This window comes from Trichoplusia ni, chromosome 26, assembly GCF_003590095.1.
Source record: "Trichoplusia ni isolate ovarian cell line Hi5 chromosome 26, tn1, whole genome shotgun sequence".
Taxonomy (NCBI): domain Eukaryota; kingdom Metazoa; phylum Arthropoda; class Insecta; order Lepidoptera; family Noctuidae; genus Trichoplusia; species Trichoplusia ni.
Window position 1 is genome coordinate 371,218 of NC_039503.1, and position 23,981 is coordinate 395,198.

The 23,981-nt window shown below is 34.0% G+C and overlaps 3 protein-coding genes across 6 annotated transcripts in view; 1 reads left to right on the forward strand and 2 right to left on the reverse strand.

The window, feature by feature from the left end:
- LOC113505705 (EH domain-binding protein 1) overlaps nt 1-12,015 on the reverse strand; it is a 43,240-nt gene extending 31,225 nt beyond the window's left edge. Inside the window, exons 1-3 of the mRNA XM_026888511.1 lie at nt 11,806-12,015; nt 1,164-1,230; nt 477-588 (exon numbers count right to left, since the gene is read on the reverse strand). Coding sequence (XP_026744312.1) covers nt 477-580 — 104 coding nt within the window. The 5' untranslated portion in view covers nt 581-588; nt 1,164-1,230; nt 11,806-12,015. The remainder of the gene's footprint in view (nt 1-476; nt 589-1,163; nt 1,231-11,805) is intronic.
- Nucleotides 12,016-12,313: 298 nt separating this feature from the next.
- On the forward strand, nt 12,314-19,842 carry LOC113505527 (zinc finger protein 268-like). 2 transcript variants are annotated; one of them, XM_026888279.1, is made up of 3 exons: nt 12,314-12,857; nt 13,123-13,878; nt 14,382-16,787. In XM_026888279.1, the coding sequence occupies exons 1-3, from the start codon at nt 12,516-12,518 to the stop codon at nt 16,017-16,019; spliced, it is 2,736 nt and encodes a 911-aa protein (XP_026744080.1). In that variant the 5' UTR covers nt 12,314-12,515; the 3' UTR covers nt 16,020-16,787. The 2 variants fall into 2 exon arrangements, with proteins under 2 accessions (XP_026744080.1, XP_026744081.1); XM_026888280.1 differs by lacking the exon at nt 14,382-16,787 and adding an exon at nt 18,071-19,842 and having other exon boundaries at nt 12,333-12,857.
- A 207-nt stretch (nt 19,843-20,049) lies between these two features.
- Nucleotides 20,050-23,542, reverse strand: LOC113505530 (oocyte zinc finger protein XlCOF6-like). Of its 3 annotated transcripts, none has more exons than XM_026888297.1 (3): nt 23,304-23,542; nt 22,710-22,898; nt 20,050-22,478 (listed from the first exon to the last, which is right to left on the reverse strand). In XM_026888297.1, exons 2-3 carry the CDS (start codon nt 22,881-22,883, stop codon nt 20,268-20,270), a joined length of 2,385 nt encoding a protein of 794 aa, XP_026744098.1. In that variant the 5' UTR covers nt 22,884-22,898; nt 23,304-23,542; the 3' UTR covers nt 20,050-20,267. The 3 variants fall into 3 exon arrangements, with proteins under 3 accessions (XP_026744098.1, XP_026744099.1, XP_026744097.1); XM_026888298.1 differs by lacking the exon at nt 23,304-23,542 and adding an exon at nt 23,001-23,294; XM_026888296.1 differs by lacking the exon at nt 23,304-23,542 and having other exon boundaries at nt 22,710-23,294.
- Between the last annotated feature and the right edge of the window lie 439 nt (nt 23,543-23,981).

Sequence of the window (23,981 nt, forward strand, 5' to 3'; positions counted from 1 at the left end):
CTATTACAAAGGCCACTTCTTAGGCTCAGCTATCCGTGTGTGGGTCTGACATCAGGCTAGATATAGCATGAACCATAATAGCGTAACAGTTGAAATTTCACATGTGCTGTATTTCTGGACGCTATAAAGAAAAACTTTCACCCCTGAGTTTGTTTCGACATTTCTCCTCAGTATTAAATAATGTAACGTTTTACTCACTGCGAGTCGAACTGAGCCGAGTTCGACTCGCGATCCCGCCGCGTCTGCTCATGATTAAGGACTCCGGTTGGGTCCGAAACTAGTCGGGCTACCCCGATAAATACGCGTGTGTAAACCGTTACATCATTTAATAATTTCTCCTCAGGGTAACCGACTAGGAAATGTCGACTCCAACTAGCTTAAAACATTAAATGTATAAGCGATGACGTCTATCCTATTTGCATCATAACAAATAAAAATCTGATTAGAGTTTTAGCAAGGGTTGGTCCTCAGCTTACCATTTGGGAGAAGTCTCGAGATCTACGCGGTGGTAGGAGGCGGTGTACTGGAACTTAGCGGCGCGCTTGTTGACACGCTGCAGGCGTTTCCACACCGACGCCATTCTTATACCTGAAAATATTCACTTTAACAACGGGTATGTATCGAATATAATAATATATGTATCTTTGTACATGTGATTTGTATATTTGTAAAACCCCCCGCGATACAAGGATTAAATTCCTTACAGCGGGAGTCGTTTTTTTTTAAAGAAAGAATAAAAAGATCTTGTTCAGCTGTGGAAATACTGACGTACGGTGAGAAATGTGGCATCTCGAACCCACACCTCTAATGTTGGCTTAAAGCTACTGTGCTTAAAGAGTTAATGTTTGTCGCTCTGGACTCTCACAGTAAGGAATTGAATCCTAATTTCGCGGGGATTTAACAAACATTCAAGTCACAAGTTTTGCCCCCGCGTAGGACAAGTGTTTATGTGATCCACAAACGTTTGTCCCTAATTTGGGAGTCTTGGGCATGAGACTTAATGTGTGGATAGCATGCGGAATAGTTTAAAAAAAAAATAGTAACCTAGATCCTTAAAGATGCAGTCTTAGATACTACAGAAAAAATAGTATATCTACTATCTACTAATACATATATAGACTACACTACAACAAGTTATAAATATCATATCAAAACAAACTCACGGTAGTCAGAGTAGTGTCCGGGCGTTGGGTATTATCTGCGCGCGCGCATTATCGCGCCGCGCCGCTCCTGCGGAAGCAAACACACTGATATTCACACATGTTACGATATCAATACTATTTGTTATGATCTAATGGGTCTGGGGGAAGTTTTGGAGGACATGATGGAGAGAAAAATGTTCTTATATGCTGTGGACTGACTACCAACATTTCTCGAAGTAAGAGTGATGCAGTTGTTGAAGCAGGAAGGCAAAATACACGGTGTAGAGCGAGGTCTCAGTCGCACAACTAGTTTATGAGGTTGGGGTAGACCAATTGTCAATAAAAGAAAGACAGCGTGCTGCTGCGGAATTTGTTGCGCCGTTTCTTCTCTCACAGCAAAAGCACTTAGGAAGCGGTGAAGGGTGGGCAAAACTGGGTGCTGTCCAATGTAATTTGACCTTTAAAAAGTGCTACTTAGTAGCCTAATTTGAATAAATGACTTTCTTTATTTATAATCATTTACTATATCAGGGTTGCCCAACTCGTTTCAGACCTAAACGGAGTACTTAACCATAAGCTATCGAATCGAAATTTCGACTAGGTCTGAAATCTGGTGGAAAACAATCGGGATATCAAGATAATTACGCATACGTAAACTGTTCTCAATCGATTGCATGAAACTCGAATGTTTGTGTAACCCCCGCGACACCAGAATTAAATTATTTACTGACGGATTCGTTTTCCATTTAATTAACAAACAAAATTATGAATCTGCCTTATCAAAGTTATAATACTCACACTTTATTTATTTGCGCAATGATAACTACTATAAATATAGGTGTAATGAGGAACAATATGTTTCAAAGAGAGAACCAATAGAAAGACCTCTTTTCCTTGATCGCTAAGATTCTAAGTATGATGATTATCTTAATTCAGTACGAATCCACGAGCCTAATTAAATTAGTAAGTAATTAATAAATATAAAATGCATCGCAAAACAATTATATCTCGCTCGTTATATTATAAGCAAAAGGAAACCGCAAAATAACCTCTACATATGGGGACAAACGCATTATACTGTGCATACAATAGCGAGCTTATGAAGCCAGTGTGTAAGCGATACACCTATACAGATAGAGAAGTACTCTGTCTCCTTTCCACAACGGCAATAGTTCTCGACAAGTTGATATTAAAGTCTCTGTACAGTATTTGAGATAAGAACTCAGGTGAAAATATTTACAATACAATACATTAACCCTGATTGCTAAGAGGTTGAACAACACAACATACATTTCATCACCTATAGGTATTATTGTCTTCTAGCTGTTGCCCGCGATCCGGCCCGCTTCAAATCGAAAATGATCCAACGGGAAAAATCGAGGTATATACTATCCTATGCGTTAATCCCGGTTATAAACTACTAGCTGTTGCCCGCGACTTCGTCCCCGTGGGCCGCGGTTAGAAGATATAGTGGTTATAAGTTATGATTTATACCTGCCCTATTTTTTTCACATTTTCCATTGTATCTTCGCTCTTATTAGTCGCAGCGTGATGGTTTATAGCCTAAAACCTTACTCGATAAATGGTCTAATCAACACAAAACGAATTTTTCAATTTGAACCAGTAGTTCCTGAGATTAGCGCGTTCAAACAAACAAACAAACTCTTCAGCTTTATATATTAGTATAGAGTATAGAAGTATAGATCTGCTACTGTGTACCTAGTTCTGTCAAACTCCGTTCAGTTGCTTTTACGTGAAAGAAACATTATACGTCCAAACATACAAACTATAGCATAGTAGGAAGTAGGATAGAAGAGAAGATGAAATGATGACCAATGACCTAAGAATCTAAGATGGTTGGGAAGGATCGGGTGTTATGGTGCAACTTGTGGAGGCCTATGTTCAGTATCGGACCTCGATAGGCGGTATTGATTGATTGAGGTACTATTGATACATGTACAGTTGCTTGCGCGCAAAGATTTGAACTCAAAATCTCGTTAAGTACAAGTTAGTGATCTTTAGAATGATAATGTTTTCTACGTTTATGGAGAACTATTAAACAAAGGTAATCTTTAACTGTCAGGAATTTTATGCTTGATGGATACATTCGATATTCTTTTCTACACACCACATAATTACAGGATTGGATACAAGTAAATTGTTGTCATGATACCACCATGGGCGGTCTTATCACTAAAAGCAATCATTTACAGGCAACCTTTGGATGGACTAGTTTCTTAAGGGAGCAGCATTTGTGTCGCTTTGTTTGTACAATCACGTGCACAAAAACATCAGACTCAGAAAAAGCATTCAGGGATCACACAAATCCTTGTCCTACACCTTTAACACTCAGGTATGCTTTCAGTCAAAACAACACATTTTTTGCCCACGACTGTACTGCTTAACATCGTGAGTAAAAAAAGCGTAAGCAAACAAAAACGAGATATCAATACTTATCATTGAACACGACATGAGCAAATAAATATCCTGTCTAGACTTGTATAAGCTGTTACATTAAACAAATCTGACACAGCTCCAAACATTTAATATTAACTGGATTGGAAGTTTTGACTTGATTTTTCAATCCTGAGATATTTTTTATCAGAAGAATAAATATGGACGTTTGACATATTTTCTATACAAAAGCTGTCAAAACGTCAAACATACTCGTCGAATAAAAGTTATCTGGCGATTGAAAAATCGGCCCCAAATCTAATAAAATTAATCTGTAGTTCTTCAGATTTTTTTCCAAAAAATATTGAATAAGTATTTTTGACAAAATGTAATCATAAACATACATACAAGTTTGCACGTTCATAATATTATTTTAGGTATTTTTTATAAGTATTCAATTCTATACAAATACCTCATACTCCTAAACTTCACAAAAACTACATTCCTGACTTAAAACGGTTTTTCAGACGATGATCACTTGACCTCGAATGACCTCGACAGATGTGTCTAGAGTGTAAACAGTCGTACGTAAACACGACAAGATGCCTTTACAAGGACGTACTCACTTTGAAACTTTTAAGGATATTTTCGCAAAGGGAAAGAAAAATGTTTTTGGACCAAGTAAAATGTAGGCACGCAAAAACAGATTGCAAGTGAAAAATATTTGTAAAATCGTAGCTAACAAGGACTTTACTGCAAGATTAATTCTTATATTTTTTGCAAGACTATCTAAGGCAGGTAGCCGGCCCCAACGTAGTTGGGAAAAGGCTAGGCCGATGATATCTAAGGCAGTAATAATACCTACTGACACCGGCATACAAACATCCCACTAGTGGGCACAGACCTCTTCCCTTATAAAGGTTTGAGCATTAATGACAACGCCAGTACACTGTTTGGTTTCAATTTTAAAAATTGTAATTTCGATTGTTATTTACTATCAGATTTGTATTTTGTCAAAAATATGATTACACAGTTTTAATTGATTCAAACAAATCGGGTATCAATTACATTTGAATTAATGCAACATATCAATTACTAGTCATATATCATGTGTTACACGCAAAAGACAAATTCATATCTGGTCTATCTAAACACTAAAATTCATTAAAAATATTTACAAACTAAAACCACCCTTAACTCCTGAAGTTACAGTTCAATTTCAAAATAAATATTTCCGACATATTTTTAAATAGAAAGGAATATGCACTTAACTATTTAGAGGATAAGGTTAAATTTACATTAAAACAAGGTCAGTGTTATTCATACTACCTTATTGTAATGACATAAGGTCTATTTTTACACGTGATGTGATGAGATCATCGGATGATGCTTGTAGGTGTCGATTAGTAATGGAATTCCTTAGGTTTCGCACACGTGGTTTCGCACCCTAGTCTAGACAAACATAAGTGTCTAGATATACAAGTTATGATGATGTAAGCATTTATAACTTTATGTGAAACTAATAGGTACTTTTTAAGAACAAAAACGTAAATGCTGTATGATTTTAAGACCAAAAATCAGGTATTTTTTTTCACGTTATATGAAAAGAAGAATCAATAAAATCGGTTAACCCTTTCCGAAGTTCTGAGGGAATTGAGAACTTCCTCCTTTATGACGACAATTGAAGATCATTGGGTCGGAGAATACCACCAACTTCTATAGTAAGACTTCAGCTGTTGTGGGAGATTAACAGTTTCCAAAGCTTGAACAATATGTAGCACTCGTATCTATACTTCTATACTAATATATAAAGCTGAAGAGTTTGTTTATTTGTTTTAACGCGCTAATCTCAGGAACTACCTACTGACTCAAATTGAAAAATTCTTTTTGTGTTGAATAGACCATTCATCGAGGAAGATTTTAGGCTGTATATCATCACGCTGCGACCAATAGGAGCGAAGAAAAAGTCATAACTTATGTATTCTAACCACGAAGACGAAGTCGCAGGCAACAGCTAGTCTTAAATAATCATCAAAGATAGTCAATCATAGTGCTACTGAAAACAAAATCGAACAAGCCCCATCACGATAAGTTTAGTTTATTTAGTCACAGTTTATGTACACAAACAATTTACAGTAACACACGAATCGTAAAGTGTACATGATGATTTGCAGTTTTCTTGGTCACCTTCTCGATGTATCATTAAACCATTTCAAAAGTACCAAAATATTGTATTCCCATCAAATCGTATTACGTATTTTTCCAAAATTCAAGTTCCAAGTGGTTTACTTCTAGACCACTATAATATAAAAAACTGATCGTTTTTGGTTTAACTCGCTAAACTCAATCTTTTTCGTGGATACAGACCGCAGGGTTGAACCAGTTAAGTTAAAATGCAGTGGGTGAACAAGTTCCCGATATAAAACTCAAGATTCAACTTAACAATTTATTTTTATACTTTTTCGATTGTGGTCAGACCACTCTAACTTATCCTATATAGAGCAAACTGATCACAACTCGTTTCACAACTATAAAAGCGAAACAGAACTATGAAGCATAACCCAGTCTTCAATACTCTAAACACAGTTCTTATTACAATGGCATAAGGTTGATTTTGATACAGATTTCTTGACGCACCGCGAACCCCTGCGTCATAAGAAGTGGGTCATGACCTAACAACCCTCCACATTCCACAATTACTACACTGTTTACTGACGTACCAAAGAGGTTACATTACTAGCCTATAGTAGATAGCAGGCCCCTTGCTAGATGATGCCTAAAACGTTTGTGTAGTAGGGTAAAAACTTACAATAAGCATAAAGTAATAATACCGGCTTTTAGATTCTCCGGTAGCGCAAATCCCTCTGTCTATACAGAGAAGAAATTGACAGCCACGCTTACTGACATAAGGTCTCGTATTTTATAAAGTTTTGTCCTTCAATAAATGAATTACCAATTTACAGGAAAGAAACAGGTAGAAAGTTATTAATAATCTACTTAAAATGTATATTGATTAAAGATTAATAAATTGAAACCAGAAGCCTCTAAACTGTCTTGTAAGACTTGGCTTCTTATAATAAGTGCAACTTTCCTTGTACATAATATTACTCAAACTATGAGGTAAAATGAATGCTCTTCTATGTACTGTTCTTATAACTATTGTGGTCCTATCTGCTGTGATATGTACGGCCACGTCTAAACGTAATATTGCTATGGTATTAAATTAAAGTAAGCCTGTAGGATCGTTTTGATTGTAGGGGCGAGAATCCGCATTTATTTAAAGAAAAAAAAAAAAAAAAATCTATACACTCCCAGCATCTCACTTCTTCAATGGCAATAGTTCTCCTGCTATATAAACTGATACGACAGAGTCCTGACCTTTTTATGACATCACCAAAAAGGTCAATACACGACATCAGTATTAGCATTTACGCTCCAAATCCATTGTTAATTATCATTGACTCCACATAAAAGCACTGGACTTATTTACGTATTAACAATAGCAATTTTTGCATGCCTCAACCGCAGACCAGAAAAAATGGGGAGGGCGATGCGAACAAAAAACGATGACACGAAAAACATGAATTGGAAATCGAACGAGATTGCCACCGCATACATATTTGCACACTCCTCGTTACGAATATATTACGGGGAATACTTGAACAGTACATATATTTATTCGACGATATGGGATAACTTTGAAGAAAATACTATAGATAGTTCTACTGCATGAACTTTTCCTGTGCTCTTTCTTACTATGAAGTCTGTATATATTTTGCGAGATATATTACTTGTGTGTTTGCAAAACCTCTGACATACGAGGATTATATTCCTCAGTGCAGGAGTCATTTAAAGAAATATAGAAATATATGCAGGATATTAGATGAAACTCATTAATATTTCTAACTTCCCTATACCTAAAAATTTGTTTCATTTAACGTGCGCCAAATGCAGCAGTTCTACAAATCTACTGACAAGATCAGGACAAAAAAACTGGCAGGCAAAAAACGGTAACCTATATCCAGCCATAAAGGATTCCAGGCTGTGATGGTGAACGATGACTAACAATACCAACACCACCAAAACTTTTAAAAGGCTAAGAAAACCATGACTCACAAACTTATTTACATACACCAAACATGATGGCGGAAGTAAAAATTTACGGCAAACGTATTTATTGTTATTAAGGCCAAACACTGACCCGCAAAGTTAATTAGCTCCTGACCATTAATTATGAGGAACCATGTGAAATTACGACATCATTTATAACTATAATACAGATAATTGTTGTAGAGGGCTTCCGAAATGGTGATACTATAACCTATAGTGGAATATCTTCGTACCTGGATTATGACGTCATGCAAACTTTAGAGACAGCAAAAAAAAACGATGTAAAAATAAAATAAAATATTTTGTTCGTGCACATCTAATTATTTTTATACTTTTAAATCATCCTTGGTTTATAAGGTAACAATTTTGGAAAAGCCTACTCTACAACAGACATCACGTGGGTATGTACATATTTCCGGCGTGTTATAGGTATTGGGGTTCCGTATCCAAAGGGTAAAAAAGGAACCCTATTACACCAAGGCTCTGCTGTTTGTCCATCGTCCTGTGACCTATAATCTCTATACATAGTTTGAATAGAACTAGCATGGTGGCTAAAGTCGGGCATCAAAAAGTAAAGCCGGTTATTGGAGACCTACTGTCTCTTGTACGTACGGCCTTAATCTGGTTCATTAGCCATCAAACTAATGAACCAGATGCTTGCTAACAAGCCAACTGAACACAATGGTGTATGCCGTTTCTACCATCCTCTATATAAAGTTCCCTATTTCCCGTATGGCAATTTAAATTTCATTCGAACTTAATAAACGTTAAATGAAGTACATTTTCTGGTGGACTTTACAATAAGTAGTTAAAATAAAAACGAATAATTACAAAGTTCAAATTAAACAAGTCTTTCAGTATCAAAGATTATATTAAAAAGGAAGATCAATGACTCGACACTATTCAACTCGACATTTCGTTTTATTAAACAATTTGTGACGTCAACATCCTTGCATCATATAGAATCTAATAGAATATGCAACAGTATCAAAGTATCACTAGATTTGAGTGGGACATAATGTCAAAATAATGCTGCACTACGAATCCCCAGAGTAACAGTGTTCTGTTTATTAAAGTTTATTGCGACAACTGATGCAATGCGACATAATGTCATGAATTTAACAAGAATTTAAGTTTGGGGAGGAATGTGGACTGAACCAACTAGTCTGAATTATTTTAACCGTAATATTAAAAGAATACAAGTTTATGGGGATACTAGGAAACCGGGCCAAGATTAAGCATATAATTCGACGTAGATGTCTAAACGGATTAAGTGGAGGTGGCAGTCGGGAACTGTCGAAAACTTCAAAAGGAAGTCTTATAAACATTATTTCAAAAGGTCAAACATTTGAAAGTCAATTCAAAGCTGTATACAATATACATTATAAACCAATTCGCTTACTTATTCATGAAGCTGAACTTATTTCGTTGTTCAAAAGAGATGCTACTACAAACAGTGTAGAGCGGCGTCTCATTTTAAATCCTGCTTTATAAGTTCATGATGTAGAAAAGCAGTTAATTGGATGCAAAAGTGAATTATTTGGCGGCAACTTTACAATATCTACTTATTTTTAAACTTGTAGAGTTTTTGAGAGTTCATTGGCAATTCGAGGGCTATGTGAAGAAAGGGTAAGGTTGACCGATTTTTTTAATTACTTGTAATGTTACTGAGTTGTACACAGATCAATGCTAAATACCACTATGTGAGTGTATTTGTATGTGTTCATGTTTATTATCCCTTAACGGCTGACGCTTAAACGGCTAAGCCGATTCGATGAAATTGAGTATGTACTTAGGTAGCTACTATTATCCAAATTCATTAAAGTAGGGTAATGTTTTAATGTTTTACAGATATATGCGACCGGTCGCAAACAACAGCCAGTATTTATCTATATGGCAAGAGACCCAGCAGTGGGACATTTACAGGCCGAGTTATCATACTATCCAGACTGATTTGAGAAAAGACAAACATTCTGGCAAGGTATTTTTCTGGAATGTAGATCTACCTGCTACCTATTCAAATTCAACCTACGGGTCGCGATATCCTCGCTTTGTATTCGGTAAAGCGCTCATTATCAACTTCAGAACCAGTTGGTAGGTATTAGAGCAATATTTCCGTAAACTTTGTCCCTTTCGTCATAGCATTGTTTCAAATTGGAATGCGTATCCAGTCTTAGTTCTCATTTCTGTGACCATTTGAACATTTTCGGCATTTATTATTTCTAATGTTTTTTTTATATGAAAAAATACGCGATCCCTACTCGAAAACACTCTTTTTCTGTTCACCCCATGTGGTCTGAATCAGAGTGTATTGTAAGGCCTGGACACGTATATAAATTGTGATGCATGAATCATAAATTATTATTACAAAAAACACATTTGGTAATGTATTATTGTTTTCTGAGATTTTATACAAATCATGCCATCACCTACTTCTTGTTATATCTGCATCCCCTATATTGGAGCAGCGGAGAATCGTCTAAGTTCAAAATTGCAGATTCATGAAAAGAAGTGTAAATAAATGAAATCCCCAAACAGTCAGGAAAATATTATGTTAACTTAACCAATATAGTATAGATGTTGTATAAAGAACTTTATTAATAATTCAGTTACTTGTTGACTGAACCATATCTAAATTAGTCACACTGCATAGATTATAATAACAATAGTTTTTGTACTGATAACTGTATGCATTAATAATGTGCGGAGAATATAGCTTCTTATAATTTATTCACACAAAAACATGATGTTTACTGTGAACCTTATTACATTATAAGGATAAATAGCTAAATATAGCATAGCTATTAATCCTGTCCAGATAAAATTTACTTGTTATTGCAAAATTAATTAGTTATTCAATTTGACAAGGACAGTTTTTAGTGATATTAGATAAAAAAAAACTGTATCTTTTTTAGGTAAATTACCAGCTTTTACGACTTGTAAAAGGATCAATACATGCAGTTGCGAAATGAAGAAGTATAAATCTATCATATTGATAGTAATAGATAAATAATTTTAACTGATGAAGCCCTAATCCTTTTCTGTATGACAAGACTATCCATCAACATTTCATCAAAATTGATCTAGCTGTTACCATAACAATATTTAAATAGGTGGTTACTTTTACACTACTAATACAAATATCCATTTTTTTTATTTTTTTTTGAGGACTTTTACTATATTTCCTTGCTCTCTTCTCCTTGGGAATGCAAATAGAGTCACTGGTTCTAATGTTTCTTTAGACCTGTTTAAAAACTAACAGATATCTATACCTTTTTGTCTATATTTTAACCAATCTTTACTTAGCACAAGTGATAAGGTTGTTTTAATATTATAAGAATATACCCATGAATTGTGAAACAAACAATAATATAACAGTCTGCAGATGCTGTCCGTTTGTTTATACACATGATTAGTATTTGTTATACTATAAACAATATGCAAGTAAACAGGTTTAACATATGATTAAGAATTATGTAAATATTTCTTCATAAGATCTAGGATAATTGAAGGCCTTTGCCAAACATATGCACTGAATCATTAAATAAATTATTATTTACAACTATAAAATTATTTGTTAAAACTTCTAGTTGCAAACTGTAGCAGCTTAGTTATGGCTTTCTGGCCATTACAGCTAACAAACCCAATAATTATATATTATACATATCTCTAAATAGTCATAAGGAAGTACTTCATTCACATTATTAATATAATACATTTGTTGAAACACTGTATTTTAAACTGAAATTTTCACTGAAATTTAGTTATTTTTTTATTTACATACAGGTTTTTTGGTAAGATCATGTAAATATAATTGGTTACATATAAAATACTTACAGAAAAATAAATAAAGCAGGAACCAGAGTTCACTAACACTTCACTATCATTCAAATCAACAGACAGGATCCTTCAAGTGTTCCAAATTTAAATAACCACACTATAAACACTACACAAACAAACCCAGCTGTAATTGCGTACTCTACTATCTAAAAATAACTTTTTATACCCAAAGGAATCATTACTGTCTCGAAATTTACACATTACATCACGAAAATAATAAAGTTCAAAGAACTAATCGTGATATCATCGAAAGAACAGATAATTAATAATTAAGTTAGTAGAACTAGCCTTGACGAAGTCTCAGCTTTTTTATACTCACTGTAAGCAAAGTATCGATGCCTTTAAGCCTTTTACCATTAATGAAAACAGGTCATAACTGTTCACACACTCTAACACAGAACACTAGAACTAAATCTTTTTGTAACTTAAGTTTTCAAGCTCACTGTAATGACGAAATCAAATTTTTATGTGAATGAATATTTTTCAGGAAAAATTAAGTCTCAGAAAAATTTACCATTTTTGACGTTTGAGTAATTTAGTTGGTGTTGCCAGGGGGGTGAATGTCACACAGAACGCGAGTATTTTTTGGTGCTGCCATCTATCCTGAGTCTTTACCGTTACCTGAAACTAAACAAACGCCACCATGTCATTAAACGCCGATAACCTTATTTAACAAGAACATACTAGAAAGATAAACATTTATACATCGCTTTCTATTGAAGTAAATTAAAACGATGTACAATCTCAAATAATCGATTCGCAATAGTTTATCGACGAGTCTCACATGACATTACATTGACGTTTGGCATTTTAGACGCTCTCTGCTCTTCTCTTTCCGCCATTTTCATAACGCTGATAGTTTGGAGGTGTCATCTCGTAATTCTTGAATGAGATATTTTAATTTCTCGAAATTGTTCCTTTCCTATATATATATATTCATCTTTTCAATACCTTTTGCAACTTCCGCTGTTGCCGTAGTATGCAGAAAAGTATTTTTTTTGCCGCTAAAGTTTCATCCTAACCTAAATTATGGACGAAGATATTTTTCCTGATTACGACGTTATGAATACGAATAGAAGGGATTCGACTTCATTCAAGAAGTTGCTACGGTCGACATCGCCTTCTATCGTGAACAACATCGACGACGCTGCAAAGGATTCGGAGGAAAGTGAAATAAAATGTGAAGCTTTATCAACCAAGACAGCAGTTGAATATTTACTGAATGGGAACCTAAAATCTGTTGTTTGTCGGTACTGCCTGAATACCTCGCCTGCATTATCTGAACTGGACCAGGTGATGCAGATAGCGGGTACAGGAGCCCTTTATAAAGTGACTATAAGAGAAATGATGGCTTGTTTCTATCCATATAAGGTAAGTTAACTGTTGACCTAGTTATTACTGAATTAATTACTCTTGCTATCGGTATTTGTTTTTAAACGACCACATACTTGAATTAACAGCATTTATGCCAATTGTGATCGAATTTGTTAGAACCTAGCAGAATTCTAGACATTTCTCTTAAAAACACTGAATATTATGTTATTTTTAATTTATATATTCCCTTCAGCTTTGAAATCCTCCTTTCGGTAAAGGACTCAAATTCAGCTTGTATTAAAAGAAACCATCTATGTTTCAGGTTAACCAAGACCCAAACTTTCCTGAAAAAATATGTCAAAATTGTTTAGATAGAGCATTGAATGCATACTTATTTACTCAGCAGTGCGAAAGAGCTGAAAGAGCACTACTCAACTGTTTTGATGATATTTACGAGAAACTAGATAAGCTAGATCCAATTAATAGGCCTAAAAAGAGAGGCAGGCAGAAACTCAACCCTAACTACAACATAATACATGCAGAACATGAAAAAGTCATAGATTATGCAGAACCAGTTATTAACATAATAAACATTGGAGCTGAATCATTAACAAAAGAACCAGAATGGAATGAATTTGAATGTAAAAAGTGCTGGCAAGTACTCCCAAACATGGAATCTCTTCTCAACCATGAGATAACCCATCCGAAATTCATGTGGTATCACTGCCGCCTGTGCGGTAAATCATTCCCGAAACTAACCCAATTAAAAAAGCATCATACACAAGTCCATATTCATGGTAAAGGTCCAAAATCAGCTCCGGAAAAGAAATTCTGCTGTAATGAATGTGGTAATACATCGGACACTTATTCACAGCACCTTCAACATATAGAAAAGCATAAGTTTAAGAGGGTTATGAAGGATATTATTGAGAAGAAGACTGACAAGCTGTGTTTGGTCTGCTTAGACAAGGGTGCAGATTTGGTAGAACTGGATAAAATGATCTGTGTGCATGGCGGACATCCTGAATTAATGGGGGATAAGACATTGCACACTATATTGGCTTCTACTCTACCTGATGTGAGTATACACTCTTTATTTTACTATTTTTGTAATTTGCATGACAATTTTTATTCATATAGCATGAAGTGCCATATGAATATCTGCATGCTTATTTGACTATTGCCTTAAACTGAACTATTGCCTTTGTAGAATAATGCATTTTCTTGTTTTTGCAAGGGCAACAGTATTGATTAAGACCTCATAGTAAAAAACATCGTAAAAAACTGATTGTTCTACTCATGAGATAACAGAAATCTCAGTTTCTATTATACTTGCCAAAAATGTGACTGCAGAGAGTAATTATGTATTATTTATTTATTTGTGATTGAATAGATGTAAAATTGTATTTATTTTGGTAGTTAGCTATTTTTTAGTATAGCTTCTTTTCGCGGTATAAAAAATATAGAAAAGCACTTTAAAAAGTACTAGTGAAACCAAATGTGGTTTACCACCTGCTTTGTAAGCTTGTGTGAGATATATGTATGAAATTATCCATCTGTAAGAAAAGATTCCTTTTCTAGAACAAACCATACAAATACCGGGAGTTACATGTGCCTCATAAAGCTAAGATAATGACTATCACCAAAAGAAAAAGGAATTTTGATGAAATTAAGCCCAAGAAAGACATATTCATTTTAGCATTGCCTACAATTATAACTGAAGCTACATTTAAGACTAATCATTTTTATAATTATGTATTCTGTGAACCAAAGCTGACTGATGTTACTAATGACAATAATAATGAAAAGAATGATACTCCTAAAATTACTGAAATTGTCGAAGAAAGTAATAATAATAATGTAGAAGTCAATGAAGGGAAATCTGGAACCCGTGATGATGTAATTGATGATGAAACTGATGTTCTAGTACAACAGAACAAATGTATGACTGATGATAAAGATTTAATGGAAACTAATAATAATATTGTAAAAGCTGCTCTTATAAGGGACGGAAAAACAAGGGATTCTCAAGTTGACCTGACCAGGAGGACCCCTTCTTATGAATCAGATAATATTATTCAAAGTACTTTAGAGGAAACTGATCAACCAACAAAAAAGATGAAATATTCAGATGCGATTGTAATTGAACAGGAAATAACCAAACCCATGGCAATGGACCAACTATTTAAGATAACTAAAGACAAACCTGATAAGTATTGCTTTTCTTATCCTAGTTTAGAAGATGGTAAATGTAAAAATATGGAAACTACAATGGATGATAGCGAAACAGTTGCTTTTAATAAATATACTTTTAAATTTACTGAACCTGATTATGAATACTCTACTACTAATAAGGAACAAAAAGAAAACACATCTACAGCAAATATCAGTGCACCTGATATGAATTGGCTATTCAGTAAATCCACGAAAACTACTAATTTGCTTCACAAAGAAGCAGAAAATCTAACTCAGGCTAAAGAAAATGATAAATGTCAGTTATGCTGGGTTTTTAAACATTTAAAACAATGTGAATACTGCAAGAAGCCAATAGAAACAGCACAAACTAACCATGGAACTCCAAAAAATGCTATAGAAGCTACTTCTAATCTACAAGATACAGTTAATGTTGAACCTAAGGCTCAACCACATAAAGATCATAATAAAATTGACAAGAGTCCCTCATGGCAGTGCAAAATTTGTCTCACTGAAAACAATCCAGATAGATTTACATGCGTGTGTTGCGAATCAAATAAACGTACCGATAATGGTAATATCAAAATCACATTCGGTAACAATCACTTCTTTGCAAATCTACAAAAAGATACTCTGAAAGAAAAAGATACAAGTTTTGAAAATGAAAGAAATATAGTACATGAAGCGACAGTTGTTGAATTTAAGGGTGTGATTGAAAACGAAAATAAAATTGATGACTCAATTGTTTTGAATGAAGATCTGACTGCCCAAATGGATGTGGAACCAGACTATAATGCCAAAGATGAACAAATGGATATTGAAGAAAACCCTTCAATACCTAATGTCGTACAGAATTTCTTTGCACCAATGAATGCACCAGTATCTACTCCCTTACCTAATACTCTTAATACTTTACCATACTTTAGTACAAACTTACAATTTAATATTGGTTCACCAGGACTGGGAAATAGGAAACCAAGAAAGTTGAGGGTATCTAGAACAATGTCTAGAGCTTTTCATAAGTAAATAATGACTACCTTTGTCATTGTGCTTGTTCACTGTTGGACAGAGGTCCCTACAAACTTTGCACTTATTAAAAACGTTGTTCATTGGTTATGGTTAGGGATTATGGCAGAATTTGTCATCTTTTTTTTGTATATAGTTCATACAAAAAAAAGATGACTAGAAAAGATTTTATTGATTTTGCCATTAACGTATGATTAGACGAAAGAAAAGTCAGGAAGACGAGAAATATTTTCAATAATAACAGCTTTTTACAGCATATTTTAATTTTTAAAACCAAATCAAATAAAATTTTATCTTTAGCTCAGTCGTAAAACTGATCGTGAACACTTCATTTGCTGTCATCTGTGGCCGACGATACTCAGCCTCACGATATTGTGTCACCTCAATTTGCTAGCAGACATTCTGGGGTAGTGATGTTGTAGCTTTATGACACTCCTCAGAATAAGGCCGAGTTTTTCGACAAGTATAAACCTGTTTTTTACATCATAGCGAGCCGCCCTAAGTCTTGACTAATCAGTCCTTCCAAAGGTGAATGCCGCTTGTGCAGTCTAGTGCCCTTTACCTTATCCTGGACGTCAAGGCAACGAAACTCTTCTTCTCCTCTAATTTTTTATCACAGCTTGTTGGCCTTACCTAAATTACATTGGGCCAAAAGTTAAAATTTCTTTTTTTTAGTTGTTAGATTACATATCGGAGTCTAGACATATATTTTACTACTAGCTGTTGCCCGCAATTTCGTCCGCGTGGTTAGAAGATATAAATTAGGAATTTTTGAACGGAAGCCCTCTAAGATTAATAATTTTCCCTGTTTCTTTCCATTTTTTCCATTGTATCTTCGCTTCTATTAGTCGCAGCGGGATAGCCTAAAACCTTCCTCGATGAATGGTCTTTGGAACACAAAAAAAAAATTTCAATTTGAACCAGTAGTTCCTGAGATTAGTGCGTTCAAACAAACAAACAAACTCTTCAGCTTTATATATTAGTATAGATTTGATTTATAAACGTACCAAAGTGTAAAACATACGTTTTTAATGTCATTATTATTTGTGTACTTTGTCAGTTATACATACTGTAGTAAATTTTCTTGATAGATGTACTTAGAAAATAGTATTTATTTATTTCGATCTTGCACCAAAATGGTAATTAGTACTTAATTAATAATCAATACCTTGAGTATTTATCAAATGGAATTATACAGTTAGAGCCATACCAAAGTATTTAGAAAATTGTTTTTTTTTTCATTTTTTTACAATGATCTCATTTAATAACATATTTGAAATAATCATAGACGAAGTAAGATATCTTTAAGATTTTTGTAACACTTAATGCTGCCTAGATGTAAATTTTGAAAAATGTTTAGCTTTACGTGATTTAGTGAAAATAAGCACATACACACAGCCTTTCACACAACTGGCTTTTCTGCAATATCTGACGCCCATTGAATAACTCATATACTCATACTCATAATAGCAGTCACGTAAATCTCAACACTTGAACTGGTGAAATATTTTAGAAATTACACTTATTCAAGGAACCTAATATACGTCAAAATCCGACTCTTATTTGCAGTTAGTTTTATTTTATTGTGATTTTTACTCTCTTTACATGAGAGCCATATAGTTTTTTTTTCACACTATAATCTCTCAGTTTTTAGTAGTATTTTATTATGCAGTAAATTCATTGGATGATTATTCAGAATATTCATATAACTCCTAGAATTCAGACGATAAAAATAAGGTGTATTCTTAAAGGGTCAATTCATACTACTGCCAATACGAAAAATAGGTTTAGAAACTAAGGATCTTTTATTACACAAAACTTTAGTCAACTTCATTCGTGAGCTGAAAATATGGATTCACCCAATTTGAATTGAAACTTTAAAAGTCATGAATTTAGTGTATGATTAATTTGTCTGCTTATTTGTATACCTATTCCATAATACTCAAATAAATGTATACTCACAAATTTCGTTTTCTTTCCATACCTAAAAGGTTTAAACATTATCGAAATTCTCAGCCCTGCAATGTTTAACAAATACATTTTTGTTACAGATGAACTACCTACACAACTTCATTGCGACAAAAATATGCGAAAAGTGCCTTAACCACGCGATAACCTCATACATATTTATACACCAGTTCATGTTCACTCGAGAACGGTTAGATTTGTGTGTAAGTGTCATGCTTAAAAAGCTAAATATTGAACCACAAGCCAATCTGTTTGTTCAAATATCTCCAGAGACCGTTATGCCATCGCATGAAGACATCGATGAAACATTACTACTAGATGAAGAAGACATTATTGATGAGACCCAATTGAAAGTAGATGTCCTAGAAGATGAATTCAGAAAGTCCGAAAGCGAAAGCGATTCGGAAATGAGAATCCAAAATCAAATAGTTAGACATAATGAAATCTTCGATAGCAATGAGGATTTTGTAAATCCCGCCATTAATGTTACGAAGACTTATTCTAGGAAACTCGTTAATGGTATCCAAAATTCTAATAAGTATCCAGTTGATGTCTGCAGTGAATTTTTAACGTTCAACAAGAAGAAAAAAGTTGATAATACTAAGTGCAAATTCACGTGCCCGTTATGTAACAAACACTTTATATCCGAATATTTCTTAAAGAGGCATATCCTAAAACACGTGAACAACAAAGTACAGTGCACAACCTGCCAAAATAAATTCAAATCAAAGTTTTATTTGTATGAGCATACAAAAATGACGCATCTGTTGAACATTAGTGATTATAACTCGTGCAATACTTGTGGGAGGTGTTTCACCAGTGTTGAGAAGTTACGGAGCCATGAGAAACACCACAGGACTAAGCCATGCGATCTGTGCGATAAGATCTTCGCGACACAAGAGCATTACGAAAGTCATATCCAAAGACACTCGGATAAACTAAAGCTGATCAAACAAAAGACAGTGCAAACATGCAGCTTCTGTGAAAAAGAATGCTCAAACGATAATGAGCTCTCTCTTCATGTGAACAAAGTACATTTACAAATAAAACCATACAGTTGTGACATGTGCGAACGACAGTTTTACACTGAAAACAATTTGAAGTACCATAAAAAAGTACATAGCATGCCCCCGAAAGAAACTTGTGAATTTTGTAATAAATTACTCAAAAGTAGGAAGCAATTAGTCATTCATGTTCGGAAACATATCGGAGTCAAACCTTTTAACTGTCAAGTGTGTGGTCAAGGATTCTACTCCACTTTCAAAGCGAGAGAACACATGAAAGTGTATCATGGCGGCAGATTTTGCTGTAGAATTTGTAAATCCACTTTTGTAACGAAATATGGACTTAAAGAGCATGTTAATAAGGATCATAGTATCATTTAGCTAGCGGACCAGCCATTAATTGGCTTTGAATGGTAAGATATTGTTAAATACTATTTGTTGAATAATGGAAAAGGTTGAGAATTGCTAATAAAATAAACGAAATAATTTGAGAGGAAAAAATATTCCATCTACATTATCTACCGCAGGATTGCCTTTCTTAAAAATATAATAAAGGTAAAGCGGCTTAAATTTGCCAACATAGCCTTTTCAATAAATTGCTATTTTATAGATATTTACATATAACAAGCATAATGTTTATATTGGTAAATACATATGATGCTTAACTGCAATACCCCCAAATGACTATTTACAATATTTGTTATGCAATACTTTACTTTAAATATATTCGTGTAATATAAGAATTGTAAATATGTTAGCTATATACCTAGGTACCTAATATGTCAAGGTACAGTCGCTATTACGTTTTGTTCTAAGATATTATGGTAATAAAATATATTTACATTAAAAAAAAAAAAACATTTTATTCTTTCCTAACGTTTTTTTGTATGTTATCACGAGACAATAAACACAGTTAAACTTTTGGTCAGGAACCTTGGTAGCTTAGTAAAGAGACTGGCCCTTTTAACTAGGTATCACAGATGACTGAGCTCTGAATCATGGAGAAGTTAAATCTATTATTTTTATGTTAATTTTGTTAGAATAAGAAAACTCGTATACTGTGAATAACAATGCGTATAATCCAACATAATTAAACTTAAAATTACAACATTATTATTTCAGTATCGAAATATTTGTACTGTCGATTCAAATCCAATAACTACTATGAACTCCAAAAAGCGAGACTGCAAACTACACAGCACGTAGCGACCTCTATTCAATTAGAAATCGGCTTACATCATACATGATAAGAGGACTCTAACGAATACTGATAACATCAACATGGCATATAAAAGTCAACATCTTCCTCCGCGACTTTGACTCTCCTTCCATCATGAAACAAATGATAGTGCTCTTTATCCAAACCCTTCAGCTCTCGAGGATCAAACCGTTTATTCTTCTGCTTCCAATGCACTTTAATCACGTGCCTTCTCAAGTCCCTCACAGTATGAAACTTGTTCGAGCATAACGGACAAATATTCCTCTTATCCGAATGCTTCTTCAACTTATGGACATTCATAATACTAGAAGACCTAAATCGATCCCCGCAAACTTCACAAGTAAAAGGCTTTTCGCCCGTATGCAAACGTAAATGCATTTTCAGACAAGCGGAATTCGCGAAACTTTTCAAACACACCATACAGACCACGGATTTGTCCAACTGATGCGTTTCTATATGTTTTTTCAGCAAATGTTTCCCAATAAAGTCCTTGCTACATATATGACAGACATACGGCTTGATTTTTAAATGATGGCGGTTCATGTGGCATTCGAGAAGTGTATTGTTCCATGTTATGTAGTCACATTGCTCGCATTTTAGTTTCGGTGTTTGTTTTTTGGATCCCTTTAAGTCAGGATTCTCTTCAAGCAGATGTGCTTTCCAATGTCTACGTAATCGCGCTGGGTTTATCAACTTCTTGCATTTTGGACAGGGCACGCTTTCTAAATGGACCTTTTGGTGGTACTTTAGCAAGGTGATGTTGGCGAAAGACCGTCCGCAGGTCTCACACGTCTCAACACTGTCTCTGTGGGTACCCATATGTTTCTTTAGAAGAATCGCTCTCATCTCTTTCCCACAAACCTCGCAAGTTGCGAATGGACCACCATGTTTTCTATTATGCGCGCGAAACTGTCTCAAAGTCTCATATTCAGTATTACAAATCCTGCACGGATACCTAGTGTTTGGGCCGTGTGATTTCATATGCAGTACCAAGTCTCCTTTTGAATCGAACATCTTCTGGCACACAACACATTCAACGTTCAGAACTTTATTTTTAATTTGAATGCCACTGTGAACATTGTCTACATGGTCTTTTCTTTTAGATGCTGTAGAAAACTTTTTATTACACTGATCGCATGGAAAATTATTGCTGTGTCTGCGTTTTTCATGCTCTAGCAGTTTATCTACGACTTCAAAAGATGCAGGACATTCTTTACAAGCAAAATTCCTATTGACAGTCCCACAAAACTTAACATGATCCTCATAAATACTAATATTACTGTATTCAGTGTCACAGTACTGACAAACAAAAGTATCTCTATGAAATCTATGTAGATGGGTTCTTAACACGAATTTCGAGTAAAACTGCCGTCCACATTTATCACAAGAATATGGATGGTGATTTAAATGTTCCTGATTCACATGTCCTAAATAAACCTCCTTATTTCTACATAAATAGTCACAGTCCAAACACTTTGCTCTCGAAGCATTCTTAAGCATTTGTTCTCTATAGAACATTAAATACTTGTAGTGCATACAAGGATGTTCAGAACATTCCGGACAGGTGTACTTGCAATTATGTAGCTTTAACTCGTCTTGTGTGATAAAACTCTTAAAACACATCAAACATTGGTTACTTTCAGTTTTAGCATGGCGCATTCTTTCATGAATTTCTAACGCATTTTTAGAATAGAATTCTTCATTGCATTGTAAACACTTGTGTATGGAATCTGTATGAGTTTGCATATGATTTGTTAATTCAGTACTCTTTATTAGTTCATCACAAACTTTGCATTTTATTTTAGAATGTACTTTGTAATGTGCATTTAAGTACTGCTTGTTTTTAAATGTCTTTAAACATTCATCACATTGCAATAAACCTTTTTTGTGACATTTTTGTCTGTGTAACATAAAAGTTCTGTTAGAGGGTAGTTTTACATTGCAGTTCAGACATTTGAATTTAGAGATCTTTGGTTTTGATGCATCCTTTTTTAAATTTTCTAATTCCTCTTTTATTGTAGACTTTTTGTTCTTCACTTGATCATTGTATCCTTGAATATTATTTTCTAATACAATAACAACATTTGAGCTTTCCAAGCTTGAATTACATAAATGACCAAAAATATCATCAGATTTATTAAATAAATCATTTATATATTTTTTTATGATTGCAGATGAATCTTCCGCATTCTTGATAAATATGTATGACTGGATTAGTTTTTCTGAACAACTGTTGCATATCTGAGAGCTTGTTAGTATGTTTTCAGCCTGAAAAAATAAAAGAGTTTATCAATATTGAATAATGGAAAAAGTAATAAATTACAGCAATATTTTTGTGACTCTAAATGAGTGATTTCTTTGATAAAGTAAATAAGGCAACTAATACTGTGTGATGTGGCCCACATACAACATAGCAATGAAGCTTAAAACAGTAGATAATCTTTAAAAGAACAATCACTTGAAGATAGTCATAAGTAAATAAAGAAGGTATGCACATACATTTATAAAAACTACTTCAACTATTTCTTTCAATGTTTTGCTGTAACATTGTCCGTTTACAATTATTTGGAAACTATCATCAAGGGTGCTTATATGCTCTTCCGGTTCAATGCAAATCCCGCAAAACTGATTGCTATGAAGAATATTCCTCAATTTTTCTTTAAAACCATCCATTGCGAAGTTTTCAACCTGAAAGTTCATTATTATTCATCACACAGCATTTTATTCACAGGTCAACTAATCAAGGTATGATTATCAAGAAAAAAAGATTTATAAATTCGCAATGTTTACATTTTTAAGCTTATTTGTTTACATGACAAGAATTAGGTTAGGTGTATTTATGTTAAGAAATATGTTTTAAAGGTCACTCAAACTACTTCACAATATTATGCCTTTATTGCATTGTTACTTTCGTTCACCATTATGCAATCACTTATGTTGTTAATTTATTTATTAGAACATATGGTAAACTGAATCTTTTAAACTAGGATATCTCATTAGAAGACTTAGATATAAAATTCGCTTATTTAAATGGCGTCAAAAGTATATTGGTAAGAAGCTTAGTAACATGATCTTATCCTAAACTGAACTTACGAATTATGTTTTTTAATAGGAATAGTTATCTTGATAAGCAGAAAAAGATGGGAATAATTTATATGATACTAATAAATGACAGGTGAAAGATTGCAAAACCTAAAACGTAATCGAACGCGCTCCAAATTTAATTCCCAGTCGAGTGTTGCCAGCACTTGAATGGTCATGGTGTATTATTAAACATAATCTTCTAGTATGTAAAATTCCCGTCACGATGTTAGTAACCGCCATACCGCACTCCTCCGAAACGACTTAACCGATTTTTACCAAATTTTATATGCGTATTCAGTAGGTCTGAGAATCGACTAACATCTATTTTTCATACCTCAAAAAACAGCGTTTGCTGGGTCAGCTGGTATTATTATATTATCGATTGAATGGCTGTTAATTATATAGCCTAGAGTTGAACTTTTATAATAGTATTAGTGGCTACCTAATTAACAATTTCATTAGTCCAGTAATTTGGCCAGGTTTTCTCTTAAATATCAATTCTGTGTCATTCGTTTACTTTTTGATATGCGTCGGCGCATATAACAGTTAAAGCTCTGCAGCGCAGTGTATTAATGACAATGGAATTAAAATAAAGCTCCTTTAGTTTGTTATTTTTCGAGTATCGTAAGACTTAACTAAAACGGTTCGCTTTATGTTCGCCAAAACTAATAGGCTCATATGAATTTG